The 16,937-nt window shown below is 38.2% G+C and overlaps 1 protein-coding gene across 2 annotated transcripts in view; it reads right to left on the reverse strand.

The window, feature by feature from the left end:
* Window positions 1–16,937, reverse strand: part of NDST4 (N-deacetylase and N-sulfotransferase 4) — a 167,189-nt gene that overhangs the window by 75,177 nt on the left and 75,075 nt on the right. For both annotated transcript variants that reach the window (XM_081959865.1, XM_081959864.1), the window contains exon 4: window positions 8,140–8,294. In XM_081959865.1, coding sequence (XP_081815991.1) covers window positions 8,140–8,294 — 155 coding nt within the window. The remainder of the gene's footprint in view (window positions 1–8,139; window positions 8,295–16,937) is intronic.

A 16,937-nucleotide genomic window follows, 5' to 3' on the forward strand; every position in this document is an offset into this window, starting at 1 on the left:
TTAGCTACAGATGCTTTCATATGATAATTCTTAATTTCTTAGTTTTTACCTTAATATTGGTAAAAAACTGAAACAAATTTATTGTAATGCTATCAGATCCCTTCATATTGATAGGTAGACCTTCATGGACAATATTAAAATTACTAAATTACTTTTAAGTTCATAGTGTAGAAAAGTTTTCAGATTTGCAACTAGTCATAGACATCTAACAAAATCATCCCTCCAGATGTGCCAGAAATACAATTTCCAGAATTCTCAGCCATCATAGTCTTTGACTAATTTGGATATGGAGTTTGAATGGTATCAGGTTGGAAAAGTATTTTTAATTCTAAGGCTATGGTCTGGGCTTGAATCAAAAGACGGGAAATTATAAACCCATCTAGAAAGCTTTTCAGAGACTCCTTCTTGACTATTGTTTCTAAAATGTAGTGGTAATATTAATTTACAATAGATAATATACAGTATTTAGAAAACAGTATTCATCATTATCATCATCAAAATGAATACAAAATAAAGCCAATAAATTGTGGGATTGAATTGGTTGTGCTCTTGGTCACGTATTCATGTCTGACAGGATATGTGGATTGTCTGATTCTTTGAATGGTGATAATTAACTTCTTATGTGTACTTTTACGTGTAACTAATTATCTTTTGGTGCTTTAGACTTTCATGTGTATTGAATAAATAGAGTGTGCCGGGCTTTGCTCGGGGCGACTCATCCCTAGGACAATCCTTGTGTCCAGTCTCTTTCATGGGTAGCCGGGAACATCACCACAAGTGGTGACCCCCGACGTGATTGGAAAGGGAAAATCCAACGGGATTCCCCCCAATGCGTCCGCCTTCCACTCTACTTTCGCCAGGACTTGGCCAGAGCTCCATCAGGTTGTTGCGGGTCGATTCTGATTCTACGTGAGTATGAGTGGTGATCTCTCAACAGTTCAGTTAGAACACGTCAAGGAGATAAGGGAGATAACTAGGCGAAATTACTTTTATTTTCAGCTTAATGGGAAAGCAGGTCAGTTGAAAGAGAAAGAAATAAAACTGATTAAGGAGAGAAACGGCTTGGAGCTGGGAAGAGATTTCCTGGCAGTTAAAAAAAAGTTTCATCCTTGCCTTTATTGTGTGTCTAAATGATTTTACCTGTTCATTTCTTTCCTGAAGCATGTGAATCCAGACTCCATTTCTCATCTGTGATATTCCCATAATGTTTATCTGTTTAGTAACTGATGGTTTTATTTTTCAAACTCTGTCTGCAAGCTATCTCTCCCCCCCCCCCACGCTCCCTTACCTCTAATCCTCCAACAATGCCTTTTCTGTGGGAGAGGGAACCTTGTTCTCCTGTCTTTCAGCCCTAGAAGATTGTACTCTTCAGGTGAGTATAGATTTTTTTTCCTTTTAGGGGGAAGGAGGAGAATGTTGCCTTGTGTGTGCATGTATGAAATGAAGGAAATTCCTACTAAAGGTTTGCCTTCAACCTGAGTAAAAAAGAACCTCTGCACATTTATCTGGCCAACCTACTCGATTGGTCCTAAAGTAGAAACTTGGCTTCCAGAAGACAGTTTTGATTTAGATTTTGTCAACAAATTTGCTGATTTTCTGGCCATGTGTGTGTGTGTGATCATTTCCAGACCTGGAGGGAAGTTGAGATCCTTTAATAATAGAAAATGGAGCTAATTGGCTTATGTACAGCTCCCTGAAGTAATTGTAATAACTGCCTTGCATGAAGAAAGAATGAAATGGGATTTTTGTATGTGAAATTAATGATTGCAGTGCAAATGTGAGTATGTTGGTGGTAAAAGTTGGTATGAATGTAGTTTGATTCCTTTTCATATAAAGAAACAGTAAGTTACAAAGTTGTTTAATGGAATGTGTGTGTATGCATGTGTGTTATCATTTCAAAACCTGAAGGGAGGGTGAGATCCTCTAATAAAAGAAAATGAAGCTTGGTGGCTTATGAAAAAAGGCTTTCTGAAATACCTATGATTGTTTGGCATGAGCAAGCATGAAGGTCTGATTGCAGTATGAATGTGAGTATGTGTCCCCCATGCCCCAGGGAGTGATAAGTGAATGGATCCAGAGATCCACGTGATTGCCTGTGTGAATTCCCCCCCCCCCCCCAATCTTCCTTCTGGGTCATTCTTTGGAGGGAAGTAGGAAAGGCGGGGAGAATAAGTGTCTGCTCATTTTTACCATGAGTGTGTGTATGAAACACCCCAGTGATACCTGTGAATGCCTCTAAGAGCAGTTGTTCAATGGAATGGCTTGCCTCCAGGGGTTGTGAATGCCCCAACACTGGAGGTCTTTGAGAGGATGTTGAATGGTTATTTGTCTGAAATGGTATAGGGTTTCCTGCCTAGGCAGGGGGGTTGGACTAGAGGACCTCCAGGGTCCCTTCTGGCTCTACTATTGTATTGTATTGTATTGCAGATTGTTTCAGAAAAAAAGCATAACTGCATGAAATGTTACAATCTTTTTTTGCTCCAAATTTCTTTGTTTAAATGCACACGGAGGTATTTTGCTAATTAATTTATGGCAGCTGATGGGGAACCTTTGTTTGGGTTCGTCCGTCTGTGTCTGCCACTACTTAAAGTTTTTTATTTGATTTATTTTGTTTCTCTTTCGTGCCCTTGCCACAGTTGAAAAGATTAATGAGATTTTGAGCATTCCATTTGTGGTTTGCGTAACTTGTCAGCTTATTCTTTTAATATTTTTAAGACAAAAAGACTCCGTTTTTAACATGTTTTGCCATTATTATTTTTTTAGGCAGTTGTTGAATTAATAACCTTGGGTTTGTTGTAGAAATTGGACTGATTTAATTAATATTATTTTTCCTATTCCAAAATCTGATTTTTAATTTTGTTTTCAGAATAACTTCTTTCTTCACTGTGCTTTAACTGACTATGTGGTCTGTATTTCATATCATTTGCCTGAAGTTCTTTGGCTTGCGTGTTTAACGACTTCTCTTTTCCTACCTCGCAATACCGTTGTTCTTGCAACACTAAAAATTGTCTGTTGCTATTTTAACTTTTCACATCTTTTTTAACAAACTTTTTGACTATATTTCTGACTTTCATTATGTGTGTCAACTTAGTTTTAATTTTCTAGGTAATTTTTTTAACTACGTTTTTTCTTCAGATTTTTTTTGATAATTTTTTCATCAAAATGCCTGGGGACTGGCACAATTTTGCCATATGCCACTCAACCAGGTCAAGCAAATTGTTTCATCTTGCCCCCAGTGTTTTGGGGCATCCCCCTCTGGGGAAACGGAACTTAATCCCCATGATTTGGCCTCTAATCACTATGGCAAATGGATGTCACCTATGTTTCCTTTTTGGCTCCTTAGAAGTCAATTCATTTATCTATTTTTTTTTGGCCACATTTTATTGAGAAGAAACAGCTAATCATGTTTTTTTTTCCTCACCTTTTTTCAGCCTTTACTGCCTTGGGTAAACTTTTCTTTCTAAAGACTGATAATGGCCTGGTCTATTTTTTATTGGCTTTTTGTAATCTTGTATTATTGGAACATTATTTTAATTTTGGGATTTTTTTCCTTAATTGGTCCTTAGGGACTGTCTTCTCAAACAAATAAAAAAGGAGGGATTTTGGGTACCTAACAATTTGGTGTACCCCAATTTGGCTAATTTGGCATAGGTAACATAATAGATTTAAAAAGTTTGTTTGCCTCCCCCGCAAGGGGGACGAGGACATGCTGTGTTTGCTTCTACAGATCTTTGTGGATTCTAGCATGTGATGCTTGTCCAGCCAAAAATATTGTCATACCAGTTCCCAAATCCAGTTCCAGAGATGACCAAGATGACTTTACAGACAGCACAGTGGCCAATACGATCTTGCCAAAACAGCTGTCCAGTGATGTGAAAAACCAAAAACCACCAAAGCAGTGCTGAAACAATGACACGTGGAACTAATGCGCTGCCATTTTTGCCAATTCTCTAGTCATCATTTGTTTATGTTTACTTGTTCTGTCATCTCACCCGAAAACTCATTTGAACAGTGACTGTAATAAAAATCTATGGGTGCAACTAACATCACACACACTGACTTGAACTGTACATGAAACATTTGCTTTCTACATGCTTGGATCCTGTTTGAATCTTGCCTGCAGTAATTCTACACTTCATTGGTTCGAATTATAAGACTACCTTTCATTGAGGATTAATTGCTTATGATCCTCCACCTGATGCAATTGCTTTGTATACTCCCATAGTAGCAGTTCCTGAAAATGTAACATGTGCTAAAGTAATTAACTGTATATCTTTAAGTAAAAAGCCTCACTGTTTCCATATTAGTTCACCTGCTTTAAATTGTACAGCTTTGAGGAGATTTCCTTTCACTTTGCTTATGTTTGGCTTCTGCAAGGATGGTTTTTTACATATGGTTACGAAACTTTTAATTACATTTCTGTTAATATTAGTGAAGCACAATCTTGCTTTAGCTAGTTAATTCTTGTGTTGCTTTCCAAACAGCAACTTCAGACATCACTTGTGACTCTGAGACTAATGTGGTTGTATGTAATTTGGTCTATGTTAGTAATTAATGTGTTGTTTTAATCTTTCAGATGAATCCAGAACTATCCAGTACCAATTCAATATTTTACACAATTTGGCCTTTGATTTGAAAATTGATACCCTAGGATCCTGGTGGGAAAGCTTTTACCCACAGGTCTGTTGGGAAATGTTTTAAGTTATTTAGTCATCATTTGTGCTAGAGGTAACCTTACGTAAAGACATGTGTAGAAAGCTACCATGATCTCAGTAATTGGTTATCTTGGACGCCTATAAGCTCACCTAATTAGCAGAACCAGATGTGGAATAAAGGAATGGTTACGTACAGACGTACACATTACAGCTATGGTCTCGAGTAGCCTGTTATTTTTTAGCTTAACCAAAAACAATAATTTGTTCTTGTTGTTTTATTCAATGTATTCCATCTTTGATGTCTGTATGTAGGAATATGGTATCTGGAAAAAGGACAATTATGTACTCAAGCAGCCAAGATGAGCTTATGGCAAGTGAAGGAAAAAAAAAAGGGGGAGTTGTGGGATTGAATTGGTTGTGCTCTTGGTCACGTATTCATGTCTGACAGGATATGTGGATTGTCTGTAAGGAACCTTGATTCTTTGAATGGTGATAATTAACTTCTTATGTGTACTTTTACGTGTAACTAATTATCTTTTGGTGCTTTAGACTTTCATGTGTATTGAATAAATAGAGTGTGCAGGGCTTTGCTCGGGGCGACTCATCCCTAGGACAATCCTTGTGTCCAGTCTCTTTCATGGGTAGCCGGGAACATCACCACAATAAATAGCAATTCCAAATTCTTGAATTGGAACATAATTTACTCTATTGATAATATATCTGGTAAATGATAATAATAGCAACAATTATGTATTTCTAATATATTGTGGAACTGGCCATGACTGAGATAAATCCAGAGGTCTCTTTCTAATGATGGAACTGTTTCTTTCTGGAATACCCTAAGATTCTTCAAAATATGTTCAAAGCAAAGAGGAATGGGAAGATTTTCAATATATGAAAAAAGGAATCAAAACTGTGTGGCCACTTTTTGTCTGTTTTACACTATTTATATTTCACCCATTCTACATTAATTAACCTAATATATAACAGGATAATCTAAGATTCCATATACTATGTTTTGAATTAAAATAAAGCAGTAGTTGTTGTGAAAGTGATTTGAAATATAAGGCTATAGGAATACTAAATCCTGCTTTATCTATGACTAGCTGATAACCTAGCCTTGCCAGGGTATTTATTTATCCTAATCTGTATTAAACAGGAAAAGCCCTGATTTTGGCAACAATTAAATTAGTTACAAATGTTTTCCCGTGCCCCACTAATGATATATTGATCATGGCCATACATTTGTCCTCAAAGATAATGAAAGCCTTGTTGAAAATGTCTGGACCAAATGTAATTTTTAATATTGGATTTTGCCCCTTACCAGAGGGAGCCCTCTTGTGGAGTACTGTGAAGCCATTACCATGAAACACTGCCATTTTATGGCAATACAGAAGAAGCCATTTTAAGGCACAACAGGCTGTATCTTAACAGAACACCCCCCCAGGGGTGTTAGGGGTGTCTTACCCCCACAGTATTTGTTTCCAGAGAATAAGTCATCTGTGTATCAAGTTTGGTTGAAATTGCTCAAGGGGTTCCAGAGTTATGCTGGAACACACACACATATACACAGAGTGTAATTTTTATATATAGAGAGATTATGAACAGAGTTCTCTACTTGAAGGACTGTCCAATCCAAATTTAGTTTCAAAATAAAGAATTATGAGAAGAAACTCATATCCAAATCCAGCTGATGATACTCAGCTGTACATTTCCACCCCGAACCACCCCAACAAGGCCATCGAAGTGATGTCCCGGTGTGTGGAAGCCGTACGGGTCTGGATGGATGACAACCGACTCAAGCTCAACCCTTCCAAGACGGAGTGGCTGTGGGTTCCGGCCCCCCAGTTCAACCAGTTAATCCCATCTCTGGCCATTGGGGGCATTCAACTCGCCCCCGTGGAGCGGGCGCGCAATTTGGGCGTCCTCCTGGATGCCAGGCTGTCCATGGATGACCATGTGACAGCAGTGGCCAGGGGGGCGTTCCACCAGGTTCGCCTGGTGCGCCAATTGTGCTCTCTATTGGACCGGGACGCCCTACACACAGTCACCCATGCACTGGTGACGTCTCTCCTGGACTACTGTAACGCTCTCTACATGGGGCTTCCCTTGAAATGCACTCGGAGACTGCAGTTGGTCCAGAATGCGGCCGCGCGGGTGATTATGGGGAGTACTAAGTACTCCCATGTGACACCTCTCCTGCGCGAGCTGCACTGGCTTCCTGTGGTCTATCGGGTGCGTTTCAAGGTCTTGATTACGATCTTTAAAGCGCTCCATGGCTCAGGACCTAGTTACCTGCGGGATCGTATTCTGCCCCATACATCCCTACGACCCATCCGCTCGCACAGAGAGGGACTTCTCCAGGTGCCGTCCACCAGACAGTGCCATGGGGCGGCGCCTAGGAGCAGAGCCTTCTCTGTGGCGGGCCCAGCCCTGTGGAATGACCTCCCCCCGGATATTAGGAGCACTACTGACCTCCGCTCCTTCCGTGTAAAGCTCAAGACCCACCTATTCCAAATAGCCGGCCTGGCTCAATCATAACTTCATAACGCTCCTGATGGGTTTTTTAATTCAGTAATTTTATTTAATGGGATTTTAAATTGTGTTTTTTAATTGTCTTTCACTTATGAGTCTACCTCCTCCATGCACATGTATATGTCTTTGTTCTTTATGTATGTATGTTTGTCTTTATCTGTATTTTATCTGTTTTGATTGTACGCCGCCCCGAGTCCTTCGGGAGAGGGTTGCGGCTAATCAAATAAAATTATTATTATTATTATTATTATTATTATTATTATTATTATTATTATTATTATTATTATTATTATTATTATTATTACTATTACTATTACTATTACTATTACTATTATTATTATTATTATTATTATTATTATTATTATTATTATTATATGCTCAGAGATAGTACAGAGGCATAAGTCACTGGAAATATTTGTTTCATAACCAATCGTCTGTTATGTCATTCTCCTAGAAACACCACTTCATTCCTAAAATCTGGAAAATCAAAGTAACCAGCTTTTCTTACTATATATATATATATATATATATGTATGTATGTATGTGTGTGTGTGTGTGTGTGTGTGTGTGTGTGTGTGTGTGTGTATGTGTATGTATGTATGTGTATATATATATTTGTTTTCGTAGATTTTCACGGGTGTAGGTATGCTGGTTTTGTTGTATTTGGGTCTTTTCCCGTGTAAGATTGAGATTGTCTTTGCAACGTTTACAGAAAGACGACACCTCCGTTCCCATTTTAAGCCCAAGCTTGTAGATGGCAGGTGAGATCCTGCATGTATGTATGTATGTATGTATGTATGTATGTATGTATGTATGTATGTGTATATCCATATATATATGGATTAGACTTACAGTAAATCTCTTAACCTCATTTTACTACAAAAAAGAATTACTGTACAATGTTGAGGGCAGCCAATTTTGCATCTACCTATATTTTAGAGATACTCACTAGTGCAAATTCCTTGTTCAGAATCATCTGCTCCACTAGCGAGGACTCATTATGGAACAGATGAGGTTGCATGTGGCTCCACATGTGAGGAAACCACCAGAATTCATCTACAGACCCCAACAACAAGTCATCTCCTTCATCTTCTTCGACGGTTCCTAAGAAATGAAAGGCAAATGTTACATTGTAAAAGACGTGATTGATGGTACAATTTGTTTTCAGACCAGTGATAGTATGAAACGCATTCGTTTTGCAGCGCTGTTTATGTTGCTGCATGTTTAATGAAAATTCATATAAAATTTAAAGGCAGTATCAAAAAAGAATTGTTACCAAAATGTCTTTATGCAGGAACTAATGTGCTTAGCACATATGTCTTCAACAGGTTTGGGAAGTCTGCATATAATGCATTAAATCCTCAGGAATTCTGGGATAAAATATAAATATTGGATTTTGTAGAATCTAAGCAACATTTTTTTTGCATTGAATGCTAAGTTGAAACCAATTATAAGGTCCTGCCTGACAGAAAATATGCATGCTTAGAATCTACATGCATGTTTGAGATAGGCTGCAATTTGATGAAAAGACAGCTTTCTTTGTGCATTGCCTTGCATTTCATGGTCTTATATGTGATAAGAAATTTGTTAGCTGAATTTGATGTTCTGTAGTTTCCAAGAAAATTCTCAATGATATCCTTGAATGCTTTCCAGGCAATTTCCTCTGGCCCTACTAACAGATCTTCAAACTGCTTGTCATTGGTGATGTATCTAATCTGTGGATCAACAAAAATGTCTTCCTTAATTTTGGTATCAGATAGTCTTGGAAACATCTGTATCAAATAAAAAACTTTTACCTTCCTTTTTTTTGTAAAAGGTTTTTTTTTATTTTTCCTTTCAAATTCATTCTTAGATATACATTCTTATAATTGTTATTTAACATATGTCAATTCATATCATTTTTCCACCTGTATATTTACATTTTGATATTTTCTTATTTCCCCTCCCCCTAACTTAATCATGTGTCATCTGAGATACTTATTTCATGTTTTGTTCCTTTTTCTTTCTATTTATATCTTTTTCAAGCCACTCATAAAATCGCCCCCATGTCCTGTAGTACACAGATTACTCCTTGTCCTTTATTCTCAATGTCAACCTATTCATTTCTGCACAGTCTAATATCTTCTTTACCTCCCCTTCCGATGGGAGAAAACTTTTACCTTCCTTGTTTATTATTTCTACGAAATTTTTCATCAGTCCAAGTTTTAGGTGAAGCCAAAGCAAAAATACCTTTGTCAGACCAGCAAGTAGTTCAGGTGCCACATGTTTCTGTCCAGGAAATAAATTCTTTCATAGTGGTCATTTCTTTTTAATGTAATGAGTTTGTCTTGCATGGCTATTCCATTTGTATATGTAATAACAGTACATGGTATATCCAACCTGCATTCCAGCAGCAGAGACACACTGTTAAATCTCCACAGATATTCTAGTTGTACTTAATGTACCAGGTGTGCTTCAGCAACAGTTCCATATTTTCATATGTTTCTTTCATGTGTGCAACATAACCAGTGAATGGTGTACTTTGCCAAAACAGATGACTTCTATAAAACAGTACATGATAGGTTAAATTACAGATTACTTTCATGATTAGCAGCCAAGTATCCATAAATACACCCCAAAGTGTTCAGGAAACAAAAGCTTTATGGTTGTTCTGACCTAGGCTTCCTTTATCTTCTTTGAAAACGCTGCCAAAGACTTAATTATCGACTAGCTTGGCCACATGAAGCAAAGAGTCCAAACGGAATTTCAGAAGGTAAACTGACCAGCATGAACCAAGTTGCTTCCTGCAAAGGTTCATGTGCCTTTGCTCCTCCTTTATGTCCTATGTGAGCAGCCAATCACCTCCAAACCTTACTCCCGAGTTGTCCCTTTTTTGTCAATTCACAGATTTCCTAAGTGTCATCTAAAATATTTTTGGTATGGTGCCCAATGTACCACTAGGTCCATCACTAGGACTGCCAGTTTATGCCATAATGTTTCAGTTTTGATTTTCAGATGCTGATACTTTGTGATCTCTTCCGATTCTTTGTCTTCTACCCTTGGTATTGCCACATCAATTACTCACACTCTCTTCTTTTCAATCAGAATTATGTTTGGTCGTGATATCAGAATATCAGTATATTCGGAAAACCTACAATATTTTACCCTGGTCATTTTTAAATTATTTTTTCAACTAAAGAGTGCCACATTTTTTCATTACTGGTACATGGTAATTTTTACAGGTGATTCAGTGAATCATTTTGGTCACTGTGTTTATGTCATTGTTTGTACAATTGGTTTGTACAATCTTCTTGCATGAGCTGAATATAAGAAATTACTGTATCTTCTGTATCTTTGCACAGACTGAACTTTAACTTTATTTTTAAATTTAAAGTAAAGAAGTAAAACTATTGATTTGATGAATTTTCAGTTCTGCTCTTGATTGCATTAATTCCAATATCTTGCTCTTGGGCTGTCAGAATCAAGGTTTATTTTTTTAAAGTTCTAGGTGCAATTCAGGTTCAGTGTTTATCCACTTGATCTTTTGTGGAAATTGAATATGCAGTACTTTTTCTTGCCGTTTCTTTTACATTATTTTGATATTCACTTCATTTAATGTATATTTAGTAAGTTCCAATTTGAACTTGCATCAATGCTTGGTTTTTTTTTTACATAATCAGTCAAAACACACTCTTCTTGATTGACAGTTAGACTTAAAGCAAACCTCTGCTTCTATTTCTGAAGAGCAGGTATAATTTATCCGTATCACTACAGGAATGAAATATAAGATCAATAGTTATGAGTTATTTTTGTTTTTCAGTTCAAATTTTCTAGTTCAGCTTATGTTCAGTTAATAATTCTTACAGTGTATCATATCATAGGCATGGCCCAGATATTGATAGCTTTGATGGTGTTTCAACCATTCAATTTTGTCTTTAGCAATTTTCTCACTCTTTGAATATATTCTTTACTAATCACTTTTTTAAAATTTCTCCATACTTTTTGTTATCCAACTATAAAATACTCAGATACTTGTAGATTTCATCCCAATGGCTCTTGAGATTTGGTCATTTGGCATTTCAATTCCATTACTATTTGTGATTTATTGACTGATTTGATTGCTATCGTAACACATTTTCCTACATCAAATTCTATGTTAAAAAAATTACAATGTTTGTCAATGACTGGATTTCAATTTCTGATTTTCCAGAAAGCTTCATATCATCCATAGAAAGCAAATGAGAGATTTTATTAGCATTTTTTGCTGCTTGGTAGCCAAGATTTTTTTTCAAAATAACTGAAAGTGCGATCATAGCAATGACAAGATAATAAGGATGATAATGAATCACCCTGGAGGATTTTATAATGGTTTGTCACACCGTTAGCCAGATGGTCAGAGTAAATTTGGCATTTTTTGTCCACTTATTAAGGATAGTCAGGTGTGCATGTTTGATGGTGTTATAGATACCGTTGCAGGATGCAACCTTTTCTGACTAAAGCAAGATCCATCTAATTCTGTCTTGTCTCCATCATAGGGATAAATCTGATCCTTTGGAAGCTCTTTCACAAGAGCAACTAATATTTTTTATTATTATTGTCTATTCATTACAGGTTAGTGAAATTGTTACTCTGAACAACAAAAGTCATGAGAATTAAGTCAGAGATATCCCACAAAGTAAGCATTTCAATTCAAAAACTCAGAAGCAGAATACAAATCACCATCTTTTCAAACAGATCCTTCCTGATTTAGTCCTGTCAATGATTTATTTAGGAATAAAAGAAGGAATAAATGATGACCTATAATAAATCCCCAAAAATCATTTCCCCCCCTGCTGGGGATATAATTGGGATTGGTTGTTTTATCATATATATTCTGAACATGATATTATAATATATCAAGTTAAAATTGAATAAAATTATGTTACAATACTCCTGGATTCCATTCTGTCAGATCCACAATCTTATTTTCTTTTTTGAAATCTTACGTTCAATATTTGTTCAGGAACCAAAATTATGCATTAGGGAAGAAATAACTGAAGCAGAGAAGTTCCCATGTACTGATAAAACTTGTTAAAATTTCCATAAAACTGATAAAACAAAACTTGTTCATCATCTTACCTTAAAAACTTGTTTGGCTAAACAAGCCACATTTACATTAATTAAAGAACACACCCCATGTTTTATTTATAATTGGATAAGAAAGTACACATTTGTATGGAAAATGGCATGCCGCCTCTAAGTTGAAATGACAAAGCAACTGTACCAACCTTAAAAGTAGGGCTTCCTTAACAGGATACATAGTATAGCAACTGCTTAATGGAAATCACAAGCCTATCTTGTGGATTTGTACTATTTTAGTGAGTTTTAAAAGGCTCTGTAGAATACATAATCCTAAGTATGTTCACCGCAATTAAGCCTTAGCACCATTTTACATTCCATATGGATCTAATTTGGACTAATTTCTATTTCCAAATAGAAAGAAATGTGACATGATATACATTTTATCAGTATATTCCTACAGGAGATTAGAACGGAGTGGAATAACTAAAACTAATAATATGATCACATCAAAAAGTTGAAAGTTGGTGTCAGCATGAGCCAAATCTTTAGAGTAGGAATGTGGAACCCAATTTTAAAATATATTTGCACTATAATTTAAGAGTTCTGTGAATTGTTTAAATGTGGATGCCCTTGAAGAATTTGGAAAAAAATATATATTCTATTACTTATGATAAGCCCGTGATGGAGAACCTATGGGACATGTGCCCAAAGTAGCACATGAAACCATATCACCCAGCATGCACAGCTTTGCCTGTTTGTCTTCCGGGTTTCTGGCCTGCATGCACATGTGACAATCAGCTGTCCTTCATGTACATAGCAGTGCCGAAAACTGGTGTGCGCAGCTTACAACCAGCGGATTGTTGGGTGTACATGCATGTCAGAACTCAGAAGTTCGGCTATTCTGGAGAGTGATCCCTTTGCATGTGTGGTAGTGCCAAAAACCAGCCTACAGATGCATGCCAGCCAGCTGATCATTGGATGCACATCAGGGGTGGGTTCCTGCCAGTTCTAGCCACTTCTATAGAAGAGGTTCCATGAATCTACGGTGCCGTTTAGAACCAGTTCCAGCTCCCTCCCCCCGCCTGTCCACACATCATCAAGATGAAGAGCGAGAGGAGGAATTCTGGGAGTTGAAGTCCACAAGTCTTAAAGCTGTCAACTTTGAACACCCATGTTTTTTTTTTCTAAAGGGTTAGGGGTGCAAGGGTCTTGTAACTTGACAGCTTTAAGACTTGCGTGCTACAAATGCCAGAGTTTCTGAGCCAACATTTTGGTTGCTAAGCAAGAGCGTTGTTAAGTGAGTTTCACCACATTTTACAAGTTGGCCACGCCCACATGGCCATGGTCACATGGAGGGCAAGCCACTCCCACACCTACAGAAGAGGTTCTAAAAATTTTTAAACCCGTTACTGATGCTCATGCACACTAACTTATTTGCACTTGGCAACCATTTCTGGAGGACAAAAATAGATGCTGCTGCTTTCTATTAATCTCTCAGTCAGTGAACACAACCCTCAAGGTTCATTTTTCTCTGAAGTACATTTTTCCATATTATGTTGCTTTGAGACTTTCGTCTATTTTGAATTGTATGCATAGTTTTAATCCAAGCATCTAATTAGCTATTTCACATAGGCAGAAATGTCAGTCTTTTCCACAGAGGTAGTCCTTTAGTTACAATCATTTGTTTAGTGACTAAAATTATGGTCGTAATGAACAAATGGTAGTTATTGAACAAATGATACATATGCCTGGTTCCCAAAGTTATGGGAAATATCTGGCAAATCAATATCTTGAAAGAGAAAGATTGGAAGATACATTTTCCAGGTTATCGTCAAATCAGAGAATATGGTAATCTGCAGGCTGAACTCAACCCTGCAAATTCATGTCAAGTTATTTCAGCCGAGGCAAGAATTTCTCAAGTAGGCTTAGACCATTAGTAAAGAACAGGTACAGTTTAAATAATAATGAAGTTATGTGCTGAGATGAGTAGCATCCCTCACAGGAGATTAATTAATTTTATTTATCTTCAGAAAAACTTCAAATGAAAGGCAGCCAGTTATTTGAGTGTCACTCTAAATTTCTTTTCACTTGATAGAAACTACTTTCCCTGAACTTGCATCTACTTAGATTTATTATCCTGTTTCATATTGCAGGGATAATCTTGGGAAAAATATCTAGAATTAAGTCGTTATGAACATAGCTTAGATATAACTTCTGTACATTAAAACCATTAAATCATATCTCTTTTGTACCTATTTTTAGCCTTTGCACTATAAGACGCATCCCCCCCCCCCAAGAAAACTGGGTGGAAATGTCTGTGCATCTTATAGAGCAAATACTGTGACAGGGGGAGAGAGGTTGGCTGTCACCGCCGCCGCCTGTCACTGCTGCCACCATTCATTGCTGCCAGGGAACGCTGGAGCCTTCGCTGCTGAGCAGATGATTGGTGGTTGAATTGGCTTTCTGGAAAGCCAGCACTCAGCTGTTTTAGGTGGTGGGGAGAGCCACCACCAGTCACCGCATGGCAGCTGAACAGCAGTATTCTGGGAGGCCGATCCAATCGCCAATCAGCTGCTCTGCAGCAAAGACTCCAATGTTCCCCAGTGGCAGTGGCAACTACTCAGCTCAGTTGACTGGTGGTAGGTACAATGGAGCAGAGCCCTGTCAAGCCACGTGCTGAAGCTGACCAGGCTGTTTGCTGCAAGGATGCTAGTCAGATTAATATCAGATGGATGCTGGGAAGTAGAGGAATATTTTTTTTCTTGTTTTCCTCCGCTAAGGCTAAGGTGCATCTTATGGTCTGGTGCATCTTATAGTGTGAAAAATACAGTATATCTCCCTTCCATGCAACATTATGTGTGATATATTCTTCAGCCCCTGATAAATTTATTTTGAGGTGTGAGGACAAGGGAGAGTAGGAAAAAAAATGGCACTCTAACTTGGGCAAATAAGAGCTTTGTTGTGTACAAACCAGTAGTGGGTTGCAGATGGTACGCCCCGGTACGGGTGTACCGGAGCCTGCCCGGACCACCGGGTACTGTTTCGGTACAGTGCTCTGGAGGCCCACCCGCCCGCGCTCCTTACCTGTCTTTAAACTCTTTGGCGCTTCTGCACACAGCATGTACAGTGCCTGTGCAACGCTCTGCCGAGCATCTAGAGCATTGCAGAGGTGTCGCTGGATGGTAAGATGCATGCACGCACTGCACACGTTTATGTGGAGGACGCTGGACCACGTTGCAACTGTACCAGTTGCAACAGGATCCAGAACCCACCACTGGTACAAACAATTGTTCTGCTTGTTTTTAAATTCATAGTGAATTTTATTTTGCCTTCCCCAGAACTTTGGTCAGAATGGATGGAGTCTATTTCATTCCAGAAAGTTTTGGAGAAGTAAGGGAAGCAGAGAACAAAATGGCGTGTACACAGGTCTGAGTACACTCTCTAAAATATGAAAATATTGATGTAAATGATATAGAATGATAAAGTTCAAAATGTACATTTAAATAAACTACAATATTTGCTTCATGATATTTCTAAGTATGTATTTTTTGGGGTATAAGATGGACTCCCCTCCCCCAAAGTGGGTGGAAATGTCTGGGTATCTTATACAGCTAATGTTGCCGAATCCCCACCCACCCGCTGGCTCCCACCCTTTGGCCTCTGCCTCCCAGCAATTTGCCTTCTTGGAGCAACCAGCAAACAAACAGCTGGTCAACTTCAGCACAGCCTGATTTAGCATGAGCAGCTGATTTGTGGTTGGATCGGCCTCCCGGAATACCACCTATTAGCTGTTCCAGTCTGCAGGCATTGCCACTGCCCATCGCTGTCTCCGCCTATTACCACCTCTGCATGCCCATTTGCAGCCTCTGCACATCTCATTTTTGGCCCATTCCAGGTGGCAGGGATAGGCGATCCCTGCCCCCTGGAATAGTCCCAAAATGGGGCAAGCAGAGGCTGAAAATGGGACGCACGGAGGCAAAAAATGGGGTGCACGGGAGTGGCGACAATGGGCAGTGGCGATCCCTGCAATTTGGAACAGCTGATAGGTGGTATTCCAGGAGACACATCCAACCACCAATCAGCTGTTCATGCTAAATCAGGCTGTGCTGAAGCTGACCAGGCTGTTTCAAAGGGTGTTTGAGCATAAGTCTTTCAACTATCTGGCTGAAACAGGATTAATGTCCTCCAAAAGGTCTATCATTCCTGTTATATTTGTTCCTTTGTATAAGGGAGGGGGGAGGAGGAACCAGCTGCAGGCATTTGATTCCTTTCCATGAAAGTCAGACATTTTAGTAAATCAAATGATAAATAGATTGAAATTAAATCTTGACTTCCAATTTGATTCAAATTTTGTCACCGTTGAACCTCCATGGTATGTCCTTAATTCAATCAGATGCTTGTATAAAATCAGGCTGTGCTGAAGCTGACCAGGTGATTTGCTGTTTGCTGCAAGGAGGCAAATTGCTGGGAGGCAGAGGCAGATTTTTTTTCTTGTTTTCCTCCCCAAAAGCTAGGTGCGTCTAATAGTCCAGAGCATCTTATAGTCCGAAGAATATGGTACTTGATTTGTGCTTCATTTAATTTCATTGAACTAGTGTTGAGATTTTGGAATTTTCCCTTACTACTAAACCTTGTGCTTCTGACGGTGGAAAAATATATTTTGAGGTATCTGAGAAATCAATGAATAGAGAGTGAAATAAATTGAAA

The sequence above is a fragment of the Natrix helvetica genome (assembly GCF_964273705.1).
Source record: "Natrix helvetica genome assembly, chromosome: 7".
Taxonomy (NCBI): domain Eukaryota; kingdom Metazoa; phylum Chordata; class Lepidosauria; order Squamata; family Natricidae; genus Natrix; species Natrix helvetica.